This window comes from Eleutherodactylus coqui, chromosome 5 (assembly GCF_035609145.1).
Source record: "Eleutherodactylus coqui strain aEleCoq1 chromosome 5, aEleCoq1.hap1, whole genome shotgun sequence".
Lineage (NCBI taxonomy): Eukaryota > Metazoa > Chordata > Amphibia > Anura > Eleutherodactylidae > Eleutherodactylus > Eleutherodactylus coqui.
In genome coordinates this window covers 157,427,210-157,449,521 of record NC_089841.1, presented here as the reverse complement: position 1 = coordinate 157,449,521, position 22,312 = coordinate 157,427,210, and the positions used below count along the sequence as shown (strand labels likewise).

General features: G+C 45.7%; 1 protein-coding gene and 1 long non-coding RNA gene across 5 annotated transcripts in view; one reads left to right on the top strand and one right to left on the bottom strand.

Moving 5' to 3' along the window:
- The window catches only part of ARVCF (ARVCF delta catenin family member), a 595,983-nt gene that overhangs the window by 8,151 nt on the left and 565,520 nt on the right, over window positions 1–22,312 (bottom strand). For 3 of the 4 annotated variants that reach the window (XM_066603464.1, XM_066603465.1, XM_066603463.1), the window contains 8 exons: window positions 21,293–21,420; window positions 18,471–18,621; window positions 16,799–16,991; window positions 9,269–9,380; window positions 8,416–8,506; window positions 7,135–7,188; window positions 5,321–5,412; window positions 337–468 (listed from right to left, as the gene is read on the bottom strand). In XM_066603464.1, the coding sequence (XP_066459561.1) occupies window positions 367–468; window positions 5,321–5,412; window positions 7,135–7,188; window positions 8,416–8,506; window positions 9,269–9,380; window positions 16,799–16,991; window positions 18,471–18,621; window positions 21,293–21,420 (923 nt within the window). In that variant the 3' untranslated portion in view covers window positions 337–366. Of the gene's footprint in view, window positions 1–336; window positions 469–5,320; window positions 5,413–7,134; window positions 7,189–8,415; window positions 8,507–9,268; window positions 9,381–16,798; window positions 16,992–18,470; window positions 18,622–21,292; window positions 21,421–22,312 lie in introns of those variants that run through there. The other variant, XM_066603466.1, reaches the window with a different exon arrangement.
- LOC136627939 (uncharacterized) overlaps window positions 1–22,312 on the top strand; it is a 134,873-nt gene that overhangs the window by 77,976 nt on the left and 34,585 nt on the right. The window lies entirely within an intron of this gene.

Here is a 22,312-nt window from a genome sequence, read left to right as displayed (position 1 = left end):
TCTCCAGAACTCTGCAAGGGACAGTCACCTGCTCACCTTACATGGTTTATGTAAATCCCCATTCACTTGAAAATGTAAGATAATTAGAAATATTTGAAGTGAACCTTGATATTTGTGGTACAAGCTGTCCATGCCCATCACACCAAACACAAATTAAGCTGGTTAGATAGATAAAAAGGAAGACAGCAGAAAGGAGGTGTACATGTCAAACCTTTCAGAAAGCAAACAGGGCTTCTGTTAGCCATGCATCAAGAAGAAAAATCTTTAGACTTAGTGAATTTGTAAAGAAACGATACCTTGAATAGCGAAAAGCTACACAACCAAGATCCCACAAGGACATTAGACAGACCTACCATGCATGCAAAATTAGACCCAGGAGTCAACAGGCTGCGGTTTAGTTTCACGTGCATCCACCAGATTGACAGTAGGCCTGTTACTCCGGGTAATGTGTTTCTTATTTGAGTCATTCTGCAGCAGCAGTAAAAGGAAAGGAGAGAGCAAAACAGATATTAATGCAAGGAGAGGTGCAACACCAGCCAAGGCTTGTAAGGGAAGGAGTTAATTACATGACAGGTTAAAGAGGTGGCAAAACATTAGCAAAAGAGCAATATGACATTATGTCCAAACTACGATGCGGTTCTAAAATATCACATAAAAAAGATTATACAGTACAGAAAATTTGACATTTGCATTTACAGCACATCATTTGTAACTTTTCACAAGAGCAAAAGGTTACAATTCAGATTGTATGGAGTACGTTTTGTACCATGGGAGGTGGATAAAACTATCAAGCCTGTATCATGTATACCTCTATTTTGTCACACAGTATAAAAAGAAAACAGACTTGTGTATTACTGGCAAGAATGTCTCAAATGTTCATGAGCCCATATACGGCCAACAACCTACTCACACTAGCAGGGGCTTCGCTAAAAGGCTCATGGGCCTGGGTGCAAAAGTTTATCTTGGGGCCCCCCCAACTTCTCTTTACCACTAACGCAGAGGTGTAACTTGAAGCTTCTGGGCCCCAATGCAAAACCTGTAACAGGGTCCCCAACTATAATGCTTTATTCATAGTACTGGGCTTCCTATATGGAGAAGAGAGGCCTTATGGGCCCCCTAAGGCTTCTGGGCCTGGGTGCAACTGCATCCTCCGCATCCCCTATAGTTACGCCAGTGCACACTAGTCTAGTGCCAGTGTCTGAATCAAATTCGACCCGGGTTTACTGCAAGCAATTAACTGACCAAATTGCAAAATAAAGCCATTTTGGTGTGGTCTCAACTTCTACAGACTAAAACCACTACACTGTGCTTAGTTGCATACAAGTTGAAATGCATTTACTGTAGATGTATTACTGGGTTCTGACCATTATTAAAGGAGATGTCTCGAGGAAGCAGTTAATTTTTTTTTTTGCCCAGTCCCCCCCATTAAACACACATTACTAAGCCCCCCTGTAAATTACATTTCTAGCTGGTTCGTACTTACCGTTCCAGCGTTTCAGCAAGTTATAAAAGTTTCCTCAAGATGGCCGCCGGCTCTTTCCCCGTCGCTCGCTGCAGCCCGACGTGCGCGCTCCCGAGACGCCGCCAGCTGTGTCTCCATGGCAACCGGACGCATCGCAGCCGCCGACCAGACAGCAGGTAACCGGCGCTAGCCCCCGGCTCCCCAGCGCTAGTTCCCCCGGCGCAGCGACAGCCCCCCCGGCCTAGCGACAGCCCCCCCCATCGCAGCGAGAGCCCCCCCCGGCCTAGCGCTAGCTCCCCCGGTGCAGCGACAGCCCCCCCGGCCTAGCGCTAGCTCCCCCGGCCTAGCGACAGCCCCCCCCCGGCCTAGCGACAGCCCCCCCCCCGGCCTAGCGACAGCTCCCCCCCCGGCCTAGCGACAGCTCCCCCGGCCTAGCGACAGCCCCCCCGGCCTAGCGACAGCCCCCCCCGGCCTAGCGACAGCCCCCCCCCGGCCTAGCGACAGCTCCCCCGGCCTAGCGACAGCCCCCCCCCCCGGCCTAGCGACAGCTCCCCCGGCCTAGCGACAGCCCCCCCGGCCTAGCAACAGCCCCCCCGGCCTAGCGACAGCCCCCCCCCATCGCAGCGACAGCCCCCCCGGCCTAGCGCTAGCTCCCCCGGCCTAGCGACAGCCCCCCCCCGGCCTAGCGACAGCCCCCCCCCGGCCTAGCGACAGCCCCCCCCGGCCTAGCGACAGCCCCCCCCCGGCCTAGCGACAGCTCCCCCGGCCTAGCGACAGCCCCCCCGGCCTAGCGACAGCCCGCCCCCATCGCAGCGACAGCCCCCCCGGCCTAGCGCTAGCTCCCCCGGCCTAGCGACAGCCCCCCCGGCCTAGCGACAGCCCCCCCGGCCTAGCGACAGCCCCCCCCATCGCAGCGACAGCCCCCCCGGCCTAGCGCTAGCTCCCCCGGCGCAGCGGCAGCCCCCCCGGCCTAGCGACAGCCCCCCCCGGCGCAGCGGCAGCCCCCCCCCGGCGCAGCGGCAGCCCCCCCCCCGGCGCAGCCCGGCGCAGCGGCAGCCCCCCCCGACCCATCACTTACCTGGGAGGCTTCTCGGGGCGGCTGGGCTGGGCTGGGCTGGGCTGGTCTTCTCCGCTGGGCAGCTCCAGTTTCTGCACCTTCCTCTAACAGAGGATGGTGCAGAATGGCCGCTTCAGCGCGCTCCCGAGCAGTGACAGCTCGTCTGCGCATGCGCAGAAGAGCTGTAGCGGGGAGCACACTGAAGCGGCTCGTGCTGAATGGAGAAGACCGGACTGCGCAAGCGCGTCTAAAAAAGCAAGCTGCCAGCGAATTTAGACGGAACCATGGAGACGAGGACGCTAGCAACGGAACAGGTAAGTGGAATAACTTCTGTATGGCTCATATTTAATGCACAATGTACATTACAAAGTGCATTAATATGGCCATACGGAAGTGTATAACCCCACTTGGTTTCGCGAGACCACCCCTTTAAACCTCTTCAAGACTAAGCCCGTTTGTGTCTTAATGACCTGGCCATATTTTGGAACTCTGGCATGCGTTATTTTAACAGAACAACTCCGTAAAGGTTTTACATACCCCAAGTACGCCCTGACAGTGTTTTTTCATCACATACTGTATTGTGTTAATATAGGTGGTAAAAGTAGACCAATGTGTTTTGCATATATTTATTAAAGACACCAAATTTCAGGAAAAATAGTTGCTTTTTTAAACTGCAGTATGTCAACCCTATTTACATACCTATTGTACTCTTTTTTTATCATATATATATTTCCAATTGTCTTTATTTTGGAATCACATTTGCAAAATGTGGCATGTTTCTGAGCAATTTAGGAGACTTACTATATATATAAAATTAATGTTTAATTAGTAGTCATTTATAATGTTTATTTTATATAAATGGTATTGCGTATTAAATTAAATTGGTCACAATTTATGTAATAATGTAAGGGTATGTTCACAAGTATCAGAATTGGTGCGTATTTTCCGCTGCAGAAAATCCACGTCATTTACACCACTTCACCCCTACATTTGAAAGGGTGAAATCAGCTACAGATCGCATCAAAATCCGCACCAAATAGTGTGTGATTTTGGTACACAGTCGCACCAAAATCCAGTGTGTGTGAACATACCCTTTAAAACTTCAATTTATCTCTAGATAAATTACAACTTAATATTACACATACAATCATCTCTACTAGCCAATTGTAGTAGAAGGGGATAATATGGGGCTAATATGTGTGTTTTACATACTACACTTTCCTCCTTTTTCCTCACTCTCACACTGACAGGAGAGATACAGGGCTGACATGCTGGGAAAGTTTGTATTATCCAAACTTTTACTGGTCAGCACTGTGATTGGCTGTTACCAATGACATCATCAGGCCTTGAACCAAATCAGGTCCCGATGAAGGCATCCGAAAAGGCCGTTCGTAACAGCCTGTTTCGGGTATTTTACCTGCTGGGGTGCGGTGGGCGCCCGAAGTTGCTCGCAAAGCGCCTGACAAATCTACATCGCTGCTGCACAGAGGCCAGGCAACATCGTAAATTTACTGTCGGTGGTCATGAAGAGGTTAATCAGGTACATTCAATTCAGAGCAGCAGTGGAAGAAATAAAATAAACAGTGTTTGCGTTTGCCCAAAAACTAACAAACCTTTTTATCTCATGAAAACTCAAGCTGAAGAATCAGCCAGCCAAACTGTACTTTGTACTATAGTCGATTGATTTCCTGCACATGTTTAGCGCACTGATACTATAGCAGTGACACCTAGTGGATGCCATGAAACATACATGACTTCTCTTTTTGAAAAAAAAAAAAAGAATTGCTCACCTTCAAACCCTCCTTTATTACAGTAACTGGTTTGTTGCCTATAAGACCACGATTCCAAATCCAAAATGTGTTACTCTCGTGACTTGCATTCTATCGCAGTAAGGGCTTGTTTACATTGGAGTAAGCGCATTTCGGCCATGCAAATATGCTGCATATCTGTGCAGCCAAAATGTACTCACACTCATGTACTTCACTTGCTCCAGAATGTATTCATGTGTTCAAATGCACCGCATGTTTGTGCACACAAAAAATACACACAAAACCACATTGATTATGTGTAATGAATATGCAGGTTTTTTGCGTATGCCATGCACATTTACAATGTTTTCAATGGGCTCTTATGGTGCTCCAATGCACACTATGATAGGTCATGACATGTATTTTTCACACTTTTCTTCACGACGTGTGAAAAATACGCTCATGTGAACAAACCCATTGAAATCGATGGGTTCTGTTCGCCGCATATTACGCAAAGTAGACGAGCCCTAGGGCTGCAAGTGAGCTTTCACTATTATACTGCGCAACTTAGCTGTCCTTTATATGCACAAGGGCAGTTTTTAGGCTTACTGTGGGGGAATGAAAGCAAGCAGAAACATGAAAGTTACAGATGATTTAGATCATAGTCTTAAACTGGTTACTGCAGTTTGGGGGGTTGGATGCAACAGATTTCCTGTAAATGTGCGCTATACATCATAAAAAGGAAATAAATACCACTATGTAAAAAGAAAAACATTACAACTGCAAGTATTTAAAAAAAAAAAAAAAGGGAAATCAACACAAGTTGTTGAAAACTTTTACACCATTAAAACCCGACCAATATGTAATTTTTCTGAGAAGGAAGATGACAGAAGTTAGAAGTGGTCATATTTCCACAAGAACAGCACATGTGCAGGGGAACAAATCTGCCCAGCCTATCTGCAGTGGCATGTGTGATGAGCAATCCACCAGTGATACTCTGCCACAGCTCAGCAGACCAGCCCACACAAACCAATGACACCAGTGATACTTTACCTTTAAGGGCTCCTTCTCTGACAGATCTCCCATGTTTTCATTGGATCTATATTTGCGCTCCTTGTCTCTGTGATCAATAGTGGAATATCCATCTAATAAAGATAGCAAAGTGTGCTTAGTCTTTGTAAAATGGTTCATTCACAATTTGCAATGGACACTATTAACATGTAGAAAAGTGTCAGATTGTTTCCAGAAAGTAAATTTTCCCCAATGTCTAAGCCCGGCATTTCCAATGCTGGGCTTTGTACAATTTTCCCAAGTGCATGGTGTGCTTAATACATGAAGAGCCACATGCCTCCTTATGCATTCATAGAAATGTATGCCTGGTCCCAAACCAGGTGTATAAAATAATGGCATAATTTATGCCAGCTTCTAGTGTAAATTAAATTATACACAAATCTGTCAGTCATGGTGGCCCCACCCCCTCTTGAAAAACTCCACCCTATTTTCATAAGCATGTTGGGATTGGCACACGAGTCTGAAAAGTCACAAATTTTGTGACTTTTCTATGCCAGAAAACTGGTATACAAGCCTCCTTAGATGCCCCTTTTATTTTCTTATCCAATTGCTTTTCGATATTCAGTCTTACTAACCACATTTATCCACAGAGTTTTTAGGGCAGCGCTACTTGAAACATAGCATTTTGACTACATCCACGGACATTTTCCTTAGACTGTATTTTATGACTACTTTTAAATGTGCATATTACGGATGCATTTATGTGCCCGTGATATGGATGAGTGTCCCTGCCTGATCGTAGGTCTACTAACCTGAACCCAGAGCATCACAGGAATTAGGCCTCATGTCCACGGGGAAAAGAAGAATTAAAATCCGCAGTGGATTTTAACTCTTCTCCCGCCCGCGGATCCGCACCCCATAGGGATGCATTGACCACCCGCAGCTAGATAAATACCCGCGGATGGTCAATAAAAGGGATTTTAAAAAAAATGGAGCATGAAAAAAATCTGGACCATGCTCCATTTTCGTGCGGGTCTCCCGCAAGGACGGCTCCCGCAGGCTTCTATTGAAGCCTATGGAAGCCGTCCAGATCCGCGGGAGACCTAAAATAATAAACTTACCCACAGCGGACCGTGCAGATCTTCTCTTCTTTGCGGTCGGATCTTCTTTCTTCGGCCCGGCGGATGTGCCCGGCGTATACGTGCGGCACGCCGCCGTGCCGAGCACATCCGACGGCCGAAGAAAGAAGATCTGGCCGCGAAGAAGAGAAGATCTGCACGGTCCGCTGTGGGTAAGTTTCTTCTTATTTTCAGTGCTCATGTCTGCGGGACAGGAGGGACCCGCTACGGATTCTCCATGGAGAATCCATAGCGGGCCTGATTTTCCCCATGGACATGAGGCCTTAGGGACGAAAAAGGACATGCAATATGCAGGATCCATGAGATCAGCCAGAACCCAGGTGTGCATATGTTGTCCTAAGACAACACGTACACAGGCGTGTGAATCTGGCCTAACATTGTGAATCACATTAATTTTTTACAACATAGATTGCCCGATGGTAACAAAAACCTGCTGAAAGAGAGACCTATTTGTCTCTTCAAAATTTCAAAGCTAGCTTCCATCCAGGGGTTCCGCCCCGTTCCTATTTTCAGGATTTTAGATGCGAACCATGTAGTCCATAAAGGCTGTAAGGCTCTACACCAGTAAGTCCTACAAGCTTGATGCAGAGGGCTCTACTGTGTGCATGAGCCTCAACAAAAAGTCAGCACAGGAACATTTAGAAGAGGAAGCTCTGATGAGGAATTCTCCTGTGCGCTGCATCTTCCCTGTTCTCTTCTGTTCCATTGTTTGCTTACCAGGGCCAAGCTCCCCCATGGGGATCATGTCACGGCTTCCAGACTTCTTGTTTCCTGTAACGCAAGAGAAGACTATTTAATCAACCATCAAATTACAAAGATGTTTCCGCTTACAAGAAGGTGCAGTCAACAAGAAGTACAAGGAATATGGCACATCCATTAGGAACTCAATGTGGTTCAGATTACATTTACATATCTGCCTTAGTGCAAGATATTCTAGACTGCAGTGCAGAGTGATACCACATAAAAACTTATAGAAAAGCCTAGATCAATTCTGGGGTTCCCTTGAAAAAAAAAAAAAAACAACAAAGAACCTGACCAATTCCATTTTCTAACCTTCACCTGAACATTCCGGCTGGATTCTTTGTGTCGAATTACTCCGCAGCGGGGAAGCACTAGCCTACAGTGAAACATTTCTGAAGAATCCATTTAGAAGTTTTATTTCACAGAGCAAAAGAGCTGCAGCTTTTCTGCAGCAGAATTGCACGTGGACATTTTGCAGCATTGAAAATCTAGTTTAGTATCTCTCATCTATATGCTGTGGAAAAACTACACATGGAATTTGCGGTGGAGTTGGCCTGTAGTGTGGATTTTAAATCTGCAGCATGTCAATTGTTGGCTGCAGATTCAGATTGTGAGTGGGGTGAACGTTGTGGAAAAGTCTGCAGCAGAATTCCCATCCTGTTTAGCAACCCCCTAATATGCCTCTTTTTGTGACTAAAGGCCCATTTAGACAGGACAAGTGTCAGGCAGACGATGTCCGACACTCGTCCCCGCACATACTAGCTCCCATGCACCTGCACGAAGCTAGTATCAGTGGCTCACAGCGGGGCGGTTGGAGGAGATTTCTCTCCTCGCCCTCCCCCGGCCCTCTCCATTGCCTTAAAGCGGTTGTTCAGTACTGAACGGCCGCCATTTACACTGAGCGATAAGCGCGGATAGCTCAGTGGAAATAGCAGTTCAGTATTGAGCGGTCTCTATGTTATTTCAATGGAGAGGGGTGGGGGAGCGCGAGGAGAGAAATCACCTCCAGCAGCCCCGCTGTGAGCCACCGATACTAGCTCCCGTGCAGGTACATGAGACCTAGAGCCCTCATACACTGTAATCCTTTAGTTCTTATGATCCTCACTAATGCCATTTTTATATAGTGCCAAAAGACTGAAAAATGTACACCGAGTGGCACTTTAAATGGAATATTGTGTAATTTCCACTGCATTTCACATTAAAAAAAAATCTTAACTTAATGACTCAACTGTCCATATGAGTTGAATGAAGTCTCACCTTGATTTTTATCCACCAGAGGAAGTGTGCTGTCATCAAATCCAGACTTTCCATTACCCTTTGATCCCTTTGGCAACGTTGATGTGGTAGACTGAAATGCATACATTTAAGATGGAAGAGACGTTTTTCAAAATGAAAAAAAAAAAAAAAAGTCCTTACAACCCAGTGGATACGTCGTAAACTGCCTACTTCCATAGAGTCTGTTGTCAGTGTCGAATAATCCTTTCAACCCACCGCAATAAGTGCTTGTGAATTCTACCAACACCACTGACTAGACCAGTTTGATCTGTGGGATATTTTACGTGTGTTACTTTAGTGTAGTCTTAAATGTGTTTTTGAAAATCCCATTACTTATAGATACACTTTTTCCAAATAAAACAAACAAAAAACCTTAACCCTTTAGGCCTCATGCCCACGGCCGTGATGGACTCCGCCAGTGGAATATTGCAGCGGAGTCCGTTACGGCGCCCCTCAAAAGACCCCATACTCCCCTCTCTGGATCCACAGCTTGAATCCCATCCAACAAGCTCGCACACATGCGCACGATGCACCGGCAGTGGGCGGTGATGTGTAATTACGCGATACTTACACTGTGTTCACAGCAGAAGTATCGCGTGACGGCTGGCTTCCATTAACTACAATAGAAGCTGGCCGTGTGTTTTTCAGCGGCAATTAGAGCATGCCGTCGTTTCTTTCACGCTGCGGAAGTCCACAGCGTGAACATTGAGCTATTAGGTTCAGTAGAACCTAATAACTGTGACATAACGCTACGGATTTCCGCGACAGAAATCTGTCCTTGGGCATTAGCCCTTAAGAACGGATGATTAAGAAACACAGACAAGACCGTGTTTACCTGAAAGTTTGCTTTGTTCCACCCTTCTTTCTGAAGGACATTACGTAGTTCCTTGTAGCTCCAAATCATCTGCAGGACATGGGAGGCAGCTTTCACCTCTCTCGGAGACTGACTGTATAAAGTAGCAGAAGATTCCAGCGCGTTGTTATCAAGAGTAAATTGCACAGGTGAATATACTTTATTACTCGGCTCGCCTATTTTTTTTTTTTTTAATAATTGAATTTTTATTGACATTTTTTCAAAATAAACAACATTTTACAGTTTTAAAGAGGCACCTTAATAGGTGAGAAATAATCATAGCAGAATTGAGATTCAAACATGAACATAAACAAAAACATATGTTATAAGGACATAGCAAAAACAAAAAACAAAACAACACAACAACGGAGGTTCATTTCCATGTTTAAGGGGGTGATTGTTTCAGGGTTCTATTTACCAGTCATTACGTTCTGGTGAGTTCGGGGTTTGAGAGCTGTGTTTAGGATAGGTCCTCCTTTTCATTTATTGCTTGATTCCCATCCTCTCTATGAGGGGTTCTTGGTTGTGTAGTCTATCCAAGTTGCCCAAAAGGATGTACGGGGGTGTTGGGAGACAAATCTACGCGAGTAGGCTTCCTCTAGGTGGAAGGTGAGTTCCACCGAATTTCTAACCTCTGATATAGAGGGAGCTTCTTTTGATTTCCAATGTTTAGCTATTGCTAGGCGTGCCGCTAGGATAATGTGTGAGGTGATGGCTGAATAGAAAGGGGATAATTTATCTGTTTTTAAGAAGCATAGAGCCAGGGTAGGGTCCGGGGGGACGTGCTGGTTTGTAACGGAGTGTATTAAATTAAATACTAGGTTCCAAAAAGACCGAATGGTGGGGCATAGCCACCACATGTGAAAGTATGTACCTTTTGCACCGCACTCTCTCCAGCAAGCCTCCGAGGTTGAAGGGTTCATTCTGGCTATTCTTGCCGGGGTGAGATACCAGCGGAGAAATATCTTCTGGGAGGATTCCCAGTGAGAGATGCCATGTGAGATCTTCTTGGTCCATGAAAGCGCCCGGCTCCACTCCTCCAGACTAAAGGTTTGTTTGAAGTCAAGCTCCCATAGAGTCATGTGGGTTGATTTAGTTTGGGCGATCAGGGAGAATGACGATTCATAAAAGGTGGATATACCTCCCGAGACCTCTGTTGATAGTGAAAAGAATGTGAAGGCCGCTTTGGGGAATATGGGCTTGTGGGCATCTATGGATTGTAGTGCGTACCTTAGTCTTAGGTGCGAAAAACCTAGTTTATTGGGGAGTTTATGTATCCTACCTATTGTGGGGAAGTCCATAGTGGACCCCTCCTTATAAAGGTCTCCAATCTTTTTAACTCCGAATTTCTCCCAGGTCCCGTATTCAAAATCCGGGAGGGTGGAAGATAGAAATCTCAGTGGAAGGAGTGAGGCCGGCACCTTTTCCGGGGTTGAGGAAACTAATTGATTCCATATGTGGACTGACGCTTGAATGCTTGGTAGGGTATGGGGCGGGAGGGGGGAGGGGGTAGCTCCTAGAAGGGAGATTAGGGGGGCTCCCAAAGTTGCTGCTTCTATGTTCACCCATTTCTTGGGGGATGCAGGGATCCACCAATGTTTAATTTGATCCAGTGTAGCTGCGGCGAAGTATCTCTTAATGTCAGGGGCTTGCATACCTCCTTGCTCATATGGTTTTGCCAGAGTCGAGAATTTAATTCTGGCGTGTGCTCCTCCCCAGATAAATTGGTTGATGAGAGCTTGAAGTTTTGATAGGAAGTGGGTGGGGATCGGGATAGTAACCGTTCTGAAAACGTATAATATACGCGGGAGAATCATCATTTTAGCTGCAGCTATTCTGCCAGCCCATGAAATGAAGGGTTTGCGAAATTTACTTAAAATGCTCGGGATGCGGTGTAGGAGTGGTGTGTAATTTTGGGAGAAGGTTAAGGAGCTAGGGTATGTTATATTAATACCTAAATATGGTAGGGAGCCCTTACACCAGGAAAAGGGAAGGGATTCTGAGATAGACTGCGTAGTTTTAGCGTCCAAGCCTAGGTTTAACATTTGAGATTTGGTGTCGTTGATCTTATAGTATGACACCTTGCCAAATTTGGTTAGAGCAGTTTGGGCTTGTCTCAGGGAGGCTACAGGATTTGTGATGGCAAGGATAACGTCGTCCGCGTATAATCCAATTTTATGTTCCTGTGAGGCTACTTTGATACCCTGGATATTTTGGTTAGCTCTGACCGTTTCCGCTAATGGTTCCATGATCAGGGCGAATATTAGGGGCGACAAGGGACACCCTTGCCTAGTGCCGTTGGAAATAGCAAACGGTGAGGAGAGGCATCCTGAAGAGAGGACCCTTGCGGACGGTGCCGAGTACAGAGACAAGATGGCAGACTTGATGGGTCCCGAAAAACCGAACCTTCCCAGGGTGGCTTCCAGGAATCCCCAATGTATGCGATCGAACGCTTTCTCAGCGTCTAGCGCCAAGAGCAGGGCTGGGGTTCTGTTCCTTTCTGCCACCCTGACAAGATTTAGGAATCGTCGGGTACCGTCGGGGGCCTGTCTTTGGGGGACGAATCCAACCTGGTCTGTTGCCACCAGACGGGGGAGGATCGAGAGAAGTCTTATGCTGAGAAGTTTTGCGTATATTTTAACATCTGTGTTCAGGAGGGAAATGGGGCGAAAGTTAGCCGGAGATGTGTTGTCCTTCCCGGGTTTAGGTATGGTGACGATCAGAGCTTCCAACATTTCAGGTGGGAAGGAACCGCTCCTCATTGCTCCATTGAACACAGATGCCAGATGGGGGGCTAGTATTGGGGCGAATTTTTTGTAGTAGCCGTTTGAGAAGCCGTCAGGGCCAGGGGTCTTATGGGGTTTTAATAATTTGATTGTGTCCAATACTTCCTGTGTGGAGATTGGCGCGGAGAGGGAGTCTAGTTGCTCTGGAGAAAGGCAGGGAAGATTTATGTTTTGTAGGAAATTTTGTATTTCTTCGCTATGGGGATGGTGAATGTTTGGGTTGTCTTTTAAGTTGTACAGGGAAGAATAATATGCCGCAAACGCGTTGACAATTCCTTGGGGATGGAAAATTTTCCTGCCTTGGGGGTCAAATAGGTGTCTGATTCTTTCTTTTGCTCTAACGTCTTTAAGTTGTTTCGCTAGCAGAGCCCCTGTCCTGTTATCATGAGCGTAGAATTGCATTTTAAGTTTTAGAAATGATATGTCGTGCTTGGTCACTAATAAGTTTTGGAGCTTTGCTCTTAGGTTGAACAGATCTGCTGTCTTTTGTGTGGATGGGTCTTTTTTATTTAAGGAGTCTAGGGATTTAATTTGGTCCATCAGGCGATTGAATTCCTCATTTCTTTTTCGTTTTGCTCTGGCTCCGATTTTTATGAACATGCCCCGCATGAAGGCTTTGTGAGTGTTCCACACGGTGGACATGTTCGGGACCGAACCTATATTGTTTACGAAAAAGCCCTCTAGCTCCTCTTTAAGAGATGATTCGTGTTCGGGGAGATTTAAAGTATACTCATTCAATCTCCATGGAGATGATGGGGTGAAGTTGGATGACTCTCTGAGTGACAAAGATATGGGGGCGTGATCGGACCATGAGATTGTTCCGATTTCGGCCTGAAGGGTGTTTTCTAGGCCCTTCTGCGGCAGCAGGAATACATCGATCCTGGAGTAAGATGCGTGTGGGGCAGAGAGGAAGGTGTAATCTTTTTCGGACCCGTGAAGGCATCTCCATACGTCGTAAAGCCCCTCTGCATGGATAATTTGAGCGATAGGAGATATGCCTCTGTTGCTTGCCGTGGAGTCTAGCTCGGGATCCAGTACAGAGTTCAGATCTCCTCCAATGATTAGGTTTCCTTCCCGAATTTTGGCCATTTCTGACATGACTTTTTTAAAGAATTTAGCTTGTTTATTGGGGGGGAAGTAGACATTTACCAAGGTATAGGTGATATTGTTTATCTCGCATACCAATATTAGGTAGCGGCCCGCTGGATCCGCAATTAGGTTTCTTTGGGAGAATGATGCGTTTTGGCTTATTGCTATCATTACTCCTCTTTTCTTTTTTCCCTCGCTGGAAGCCAAGAAGATGTGTGGAAATTTAGGGTGTTTGCAGGGGGGGTGTTTGTCCCTTATGAAATGGGTCTCTTGAGCAAAGAAAACATCGGAGTGGGATTTGATGGCTTGCCTCCAGAGCATACTGCGTTTAAAGGGGCTGTTTAGACCTTTTACATTTAGGGAGGAAAAGTTAACTGGCATGACTATTAAGAAGGTTGTAGGCTGAACTGACGTGGCGTCTTAGTCTATCAGGGAGGGCGGAATGGGGGGGGAAAGACCTCCTAGAAACATTGTTATACCTGAATACAACAGAAAAATAAACAACAATTATAAACATAATCAAAACATTGTTCACCCAGTGCTGGTATGCACTGGATGAATGAGCTTTAGGGGGGGATAGAATTTTCAGGCCATCCACTTCGGGCTCGACTGTGGAGGACTAAAATGGGTCTAGGCCTTTTCCAAGCACCAATTACAAGTGTTTGCCTCGCTTATCCGCGACCGACCAGTCTTTTTCGACTCTGGAAGTAGGGCCCCCCGCCGTCCTCGGGGGTTTCTGGAGTGTAGGAATTTCCCATTGTTGTAGGAGGGAGGCGCCTTCCTCTACTGTAGTCGCAACATGAAGAGTTCCATTTCTGGAAATCAGAAGCTTGGTTGGGAATCCCCATCTATATTTGATGTGAGCTTCTCTAAGAGCTGATGTAATTGCTGTAAAGAGTCTGCGTGACTGTAGGGTGGCCGCTGAAAGATCAGGGAATATTTGGATATTCTCGTATGGGGCCGGCAATGTACCCCTACGTCTTCCCACTGATAGGATTTCTTCTTTTATTTTGTAAAAATGAATCCTTGCCAGGACATCTCTCGGCGCTGATTCAGGGACGGAGCGCGCTTTTGGAATCCTATGGGCTCTATCTATCGCATATTCTAATTCGGGGAGATCCGGGAGGAGCGCTTGTAGCATTTTGAGTAGATACTGTGGTATATCTGAAGGAGGCACGGCCTCCGGGATTCCCCTGAACTTAAGATTGTTCCTTCTGGAACGGTCTTCTAAATCAATGACCTTCTCTCGTAGCTGGGCCACTTCGTCTTCTAGATTGCCGTGAGCGTCCACCATCTCGTTGTGGGCTTTGGTGAATTCTCCGAGTTTTTGTTCGATGTGGTCTGTTCGTGTGGCTAAGTGGTCTATATTGGATTGGAGTTGTCCGGAAAGGTTTTGTATGTCGTTGGAAATGTCTTTTTGAAGCGATATTAGCATGTTCTTCAAGGCGTTTATGGTTAAAGGGCTCTCGGAGTCTGGGTAGGCTTGGAGGTTGTTCGTATTATCTGGTTGCTGTGGAGCTTCGTGCAGTTTGTTGTTTTGGGTCTTTTTCGCTGCGGGGCCCTTGGGTGGGGGCGAGGTTGAAGGGGATTCTTGAGCATTCCTCTTGCCTCCATTTTTCGGTGGAGATGTGGGGCTGCCCGGGGAAGGAGATAAGGAGCCCGGGGAGGAGTTTTGTGATGGGGCAGCAGGGCTTTGAGAGATGGTTGTTTCTGCTGTTTCGGGGTTCTTCGGGTGGGGGGTTGCTGGTTTGTTTCTACCGCTCCGTGGGCCGGGGGGGAAGAACTCCGAGAGTCTTCTTGGGGCAATCGTTTTGGTGCGGCGTTTAACCATTGTGTGTGTAGATAGGATCTGAAGGTATGCGTTGAGAGAGTCTTTTAATGTTCCGACCGCTTCACCAGGAGGGCTGGTTTTTATGTAGAGCCGCGGGAGACGTAGTCAGGTTAGTTAGAGTAATTTTGAGTGTTCATTGGCGCTAGGCAGCCTTGCTTTGAGCTGTTTTAGAGCCGCGTTTGGCGGTAAGGACTACATCACTCAGTCGTGTTGTGCCATCTTTGGAATAGAGGGGTCCTTCTCCGCAGGGTCTCTCAGTTTGCACTGCAGTGAGAGGGTGTTAATGCAGATTTGGCGCTGGGCCAGTTGGCCGTTAAGGCGAAGAGGGTCTGCGTTTTGTTTCTCTACTTTAGGTAGTAAGGCACTGAAAAGACGCGGGGTCCTGCTTTCTTGTCTATGGAACGTGTTTTTATGTTCCTCTAAGGGGTTAATTCCCTTTTCAGAGAGGAGTTTTTATACTTTTGTAGAGTGCTATTCTTTGGGTGACCACTAGGTGGCAGCAGGGGTTTATTGATTGCACGGCTGCCTTTGCTTTCTCAGCAAGCCTTCAGCTCTCTCCTCTGCCTTCTCTGCTGCACGTGCTGTCTCCGGGGCTTCACCTCCCTTGGCTGCTTCCCCTAATGGTGAGTGGGGTGATTCTGGGGGGAGGGCAGTTGTGTGCACACTGTTTTTCGGGGCAGCGGTTGTCCCTCTGTATGTGTGAGCTGTTGCTCTGTATGTGTCTATTATGGACACTCTTGGCCGTTTTGCAGGGTCCCCTGTCCCTCTGTTACTCCTCCTCACCCCTTCAGTGAAGTGTGTGTGGGTGACTCACCAGGTCTGGTGTCCCGCAGCCTCCGGTCGGGCCGGAGCGCTCTGTCTCCTGCTTCTCCTGGCGTTCTTGTGGCCTCGGTGGTTCCTGCGGGGGTCTTGGGGGCCGCACAGCGGCAGCGGCCGCGCTTGTGTGCTGTGTTTTTGAGTCTTGCCGCTCGTCCAGCGCTTCCGGCGGCTGGCTATGCCCGCAACTTTAGGCCGGGGATGTGCCTCCCTGAGTAGGCCGCGCTGCTTTCCTTCCGCCTAGAGACCCGCGGAGGGTCTCAAACTGCTCCTCGCAGTGCCGCGATGCCAGCGGTGGTGTTTAGCGGACGGTATAGGTCCGTGGATCCACGGGAAGCCGCTGTAAAAGTACCGCCGATCTGGAGCTACCAAAGTGCGCTCTCTTCCCGCCGCTGGCCAAGCCACGCCCCCTCGGCTCGCCTATTTTTACCTCCATTAAAAAATAAAAAACGTCACATTGCTCTTAGAGCCTGTACATGAAGCTCTTAGTGAAGTATCTCAGCTGTTATTGTTGCAAACCTCTGCTTCTTATTTCCGCTATGTTAAAGATGGCTTTACAGCCCTGACACTTTCTACAAGCCTGCAAAGTCACATTACACTTGCCAGTCCTCTCCCCTCCCTGTAGTGCATTCTTACAGACTACTTGAATCAGTGCTAAAACTGCTGTAATCTATCTTCTGTGTAATCTACAGATGTGCCCATCCGAAAGACTCCAATCTCTCATCAAACAAAAGTGATACACTCATGTGCCATCCAGTAAAATACTGTATGCAACAGAAATTTTAGATCTTTTTCTCTAAACCTGGAATTCCATGGTGAAGGATGGCATTTATCACAGCAACCCCCCCCCCCCCCCCCCAAAAAAAAGTACAGATCTAGAATGAATGAATGCCCAAGAAAAATATATGTCCGTCTACAGTCGATCTATAGCTATCTAGCAGTAATGAGCGCAGGAGATTGCATTAATCTCAAGATCTAGTTTTACGTTACCTGGATTTGTTTATAGTTATGAGCTTTTCAATTCCCTGTGTCTGGATGAGGGATCGGGCATTTTCGGAGCTGTCTGTGACTATTTCATGGATAGTATTCAGTACAGCAACCACTGTGTCTTCTTCCAGATTCTTCGCAGGACGCTGCTGCCCTCCAGGCAAGTTTCGGACCAGCTGTCCCATGGCATAATTGCCTGAAGAACAAATGAAGCAAAGCAACTTGATTTATGTCACAAGGTCATAAGCACTCAAATTATTCAGGACACTTTGTGATGTCTTATGCAATGTGGTAATATTTATGCACTTTACATCTCAGCCTCCTGATAATATTAATATATTAAATATTTACATTACTATAAAAATGTGGCTTTCAAGACCATTCCGTTTCCAAGCTATTCTCTTAAATATTTATTTTCAGCCTTGGCTTCCCCAGTGTTGCTTGGAAACCTGGCAACTACCTTTCTATCTGAAGGGAATGCAATGCACATAAAAATGAAACATATTCTTTACATCAAGTCACAACTGAAATCTCAGCTGCTCCTCACTTCAGTCTCAAAATGGTGCAATTGTGGAATAACATTACAAAAATATATTTCCTAAAAAAAACAGAGCAAAGAAAATACATTTCCTATAGCTGGTGACTCCTTGGTATTCTTTACATTAGTGTCACTTGCTAATCACACTGTGCAACACAAGTTTTGTAACCGATAAGCAGATAGGCGGCTCATAATAACTTTGGTGTGCCGAATTTAAATAGATCAGTTTTTTTTCTGCCAGTAAGGTTTTCCAGTTATGGGGAATAATGTAATCCAATGACCGTTGTATTGTATTTTTTGGAAATCTGCCTATACAATTAATCCAGTCGGCTCGCCATTAACCTTAATTAATAAAAAGAACAAAAGTGATTGTGCAACTATTTCACAATCACTGTTACACATCGCGTGCTGACTGAACACTATGAGGGTAGGTTTATGTAACATATAGGGTATGTTTTCACGTGGTGTAAACACTGCGGATCATCCACCAGTAAGTTGTAATTAATGAACTGCGTTTTTACAGGTCATTGCTTAGACTAAATAAAAGAATCAAAACCCTAAGTAACAAAACTACATGTTTGGTATCGCTGTGTCCATAAAAGTCCGATCTATCAAAATAACGTGCTATTTACCCTGTACGGTGAACATCATTCTACAAAAAATTAAGAATGCCAAAAATGCGCTTTTCTGGTTATTCTGTCTCAAAAAGTGATCAAAAAGCTGTATGTATTCCGAAACAGTACTAAACGCAAACTACAGGACCATCCCGCAAGAAATGAGACCTTGCACAACTATGTGGGCAGAAAAATAAAGTTATTGCGCGCAGAAAATAATTTAATAAAAAGTAAATGTCTTTGAAAAAAAATATAAGTAGTACAGCAAAAAAAAAAAAAAAAAAAACTAGATAAGCTTGGTGTCGTAGTAATTGTACTGACCCATAGAATAAAGTTATGTCATTTTTGTTGCAGTTTGTGGACTGCAGAAACAAGACGCACTGAAAGATGGTGGAATTTTGTTTTGTTCTTTTTTTTCTCTTCATTTTACTCCATTGGCCAATCCCAATTTAACATGTGAAGACTGCCAAACAATTGTAAAAGCTCTATGACAAATAGTACCACAAAGCAGAAGGGTACATACCAATCAAGTCTTTGTTGCGTCGATCCATAGAAAGATTCCTCAGAGCTATGGCAACAGCCCGTACTACCTTGTCAGAGTCTGACTGAAGCAATTCAACTAGTACTGGCAGGCCTCTCTCTTTACGGACTGTAGCACGGATATAGGTAGACCACTGAAAGAGAGGAATAAAAGATTTCCAAGATCAGAACAATGTGTACAGAAAAACTTGGGAAACGGATGATGGCAAATTGTACATAAACTCTGTACTTGCCACTACTTTTACACCGTACAACAGCAACCCAAGATATGTATATACACTCATTATCAAAAAAATACCTCACCTAGGAATTGTCGGAATTGAATGAAGCTTTCTATGTGTGACTGTAACATTGTTATAATTAAGCGATTACAATAACAGAGCAAAACAATACTTTTTTTTTGCAAAAAACTAAACCCTTGAAGGGAGGCTCCAGTAGCCTTTTGGTCGGCCTCTAGCTTAGATGCAAGATGTGATATTGGTGGGCATGGAGACATACAGGTTCTATATAGTATCCTGCAGCATACCGATGAACATTTGCTGTAACTGAACCTCTAGATCATGCAAATTCATAGGTTGTCAAATCTGGTGACCAGGCAGCCACAGAAGTGTGGCAAGGTTGCGAAGCATTATCCTGCTGGAAAATGCCTCTTGGAAGCCGCCATGAGATGCAACCCATGTGGCTGCAGGATGTTCTGAACATATCGTTGAGCGTCATTGTCACTTGCACCATCACACCAGCAGGGGCAGCAGTGTATCACTCCACAGCAAAGGCAGGATTGAGGTGCCCATCCCTAGGTCTCCTTCAGACACGAACACAGCAGTTGTCAGTTGCTAAACTAAACCTGGATTCCTTGCTGAAGAAACCCCAGTTCCACACTTTAGTCCAGTTTCATTGTTCAAGACAGAACTGCGACCGGAGGAAATAGTGGGAGGTGTCAAAAGCAGTACACGTAATGGGCACTGTGACACCAAATGTCCTTCAGCCAAGCATCTGGAAATGGTTCTAACAGACACCGGGGCCTGTAACAATGGTGCCACCTGACTGGATGGCAGATAACTAAACAGTTGGAGCTGCTTGTCAGACGTTCAGACAATCCTCTCTACTGGTGGTCTATAGAGGGTGTCCTGAGCATGGTTACCTTGTGAGTCCTCACGCATCCAATGGTCCCAACACCTCCTAACAGTCTGGTCAGAATGGCCCATGTGGTGGCAATTGTTAGATATGACCGTCCAACTTCTGCCATCCAAGTAATGCGCCCCTATCAGGCTCCATTAACTGGGCAAAATCTCTTCTCTGCATCGTAGAGGCGTCGAGTGGACAAAACAAGCTCCCCTAATTGGAAAAAAGAGCTCCACTACACTAGTAGCCTCTAAGAGCCTTTTATAGGCCAAGGGTGGAACCATTTTTAGGTCCTCAGGTGGCAAGACCGCTCATCTCAATCACACCAACAACTGTAATGATTTGCATATCTGCCTGAGATGTAACTGCATGCAGAGTTTTCCAGTAGAACGACAACTCCTTCCAGGGGCTTGATTTTTTTTTTTCTATACAAAGTGCAATTAATATACAGACTAACTTGCTTGCTGTATGGTTTCTACTTGTCTTCTCAAGGTCTTCAATCAAGACATAACAGTAAGGTCGGGCTCATGCGAGCGTATCGGTACAGCATATTACATGCACAGGTCCTGCATGCGTAATACGCTCTACCAATCTGCCATAGGCGGCCATGTTGCCACACACACTCACGACTTGCTGCGATTTAGCTTGCATGTGTATTTTACGCATGTTCTATCTTGGCGCATATTACATGTGCACTCATAACAAGATAGTACATGGTTATGGGTGGTACAAAGCCAGCATACAAGGTCATTGCGTATGGCGGCGTGCCGTGCGTGTATATCTTGCAGCCTGAACGCTGCTAGAATATGCTCATGTGAGCCCAGCCTAAGAAAATCAGACATAAAGATTAGCAATTGACAAAAACATAACCATTTCAGAAAATATAGACTATGTTTTGATATCCACTTTTCCATACACTAAACTTTATTGTTGGAAATTACAAACGGCTCTGCAGTTTCCATGGATTGTTTATTTTAAGTACTGGGTTAAATAAAAAAAATAATGCATATCTCAGTGGCGAGACCCCTACAATTAAATTTATTACCCATGTTGTAGTTAGCGGATACTGTAAGTTGACCGTGAAAAAAAAAACACCCTTTTAAAAGGGATATTCCTGTCAGTCACTTTTGGCTGATACAGGAATAGCCATTTAAACATCATGGGATTACAGAAATAACTGAACTGGGTGTTCCAGGCCTTTTCTGTAAGTCCCATGGAAATAAATGCGTTATGGAAACAGCATAGCACAGCCAGCTACGCTGTTCCCATAGCTTCTGAGATACGTGGATAGCATTGTGCACTGTATTCCATAGTTTATACAAATCCCATTCACTTCTACAAGAGTCACGGAAACTGCACGGAACAGGCGGTTTGGCTGCTTTTTATAATCCTGGCCTGATGCATCTGAGGTGAGCAGGGATGGACAGTTTGAGATAGGTGCAGGTCCCAAAAGGCTAGTCCTGCACCTATCAGATACGCCACAAGTGTCCACAATGGGAATGTCTCTCTGAGCAGTTTTCAAGTACATTTTGTACTTTTTAAAGTCATAGCAGAAAGTAAGGGGCTTGAGTAGAGTATAGAAAGCGAGAGCCATGCACAAGGCACATAAGACTGCTGACTGATCAACCCTAGGACGACATCCACCAGCTGTCCTTGACTTAGAGGTATTACGCGGCCACTTACAGTCCAGTTGCCGGCACTAAGATTCTGCAGTGCTCCAGCGGCTGCCTCCAATGTGTTGTAGTTTTGGCTCTCTGTTAGTATAGATAAGTAGAGACGCACAACCTCCGGCTGGTACAAAAGTTCAAATCCTTTAAAAGAAGAAGAAAAAAAATAGTTATACAAATGCTCCATATTGCCAAGAAATATCCAAGATATTTACCACAACAGTTAAGCAGAGAGGTTAAACAGAGGGATTACATGGTTTCCAAGTATTTTTTACATTGAAAAAATGGAGCCCATTACTTACCTCTCTGCTGCCGTGCCATCTGGTTCTCTGGTCTTCTATCTACTATGGTTGCAGCAGTCATATGGGTTGTTTACCCATGTGACCATTTCAGCCAATTGGAAGTCCAAGAGGCACATAATTAGTGACCTCCCATAAACCTGCTTGGTACTTTTACATTAGAAGCCCAAGTGACAGGTTTACAGGACATCCCAAGTCTTCTGGCCTGATGTCAAATGCCGTTGCACTGCAGAGCCGAAGCAGCGGTGTGATGCCACAGCAAGTACATTACTTTCATATAGTTTTGGGCGCAAGCGGGCCAAAACGATTAACAATAAATAAATAAACTCTTAACATCGGACATTAACATTATAGCGAAAGCATTGGCCAACAGATTATCCACAGTAACTTCTACCAAGGTTCACCCTGACCTTCCTATGCAGACCCAAGAGCATGTGTACAGGTTAATGGAAGATTGGCTCCTTCCTCCCATGATGTAGGGGAACCAGACAGGGGTGAGCTCCCTCCGCACTTCTAATTGCTTTAGGAAAAGAGCCCCTGGCAAGTCAGCTATGGTTGCAGGCAGGTATATAGGGTTTTATATGCAGTTCCATTGTAGAAAACATAGCTTTGTATGCAGGTGGCATGCTTGCGTTTCTAGGTGACTCGAGCACATCCTTGAAAACCGCTATTACAGCAACGAATATGGTAGCTACTCAGGCCTCACAATTAATTGGGACAAATCCATTATTATGCCG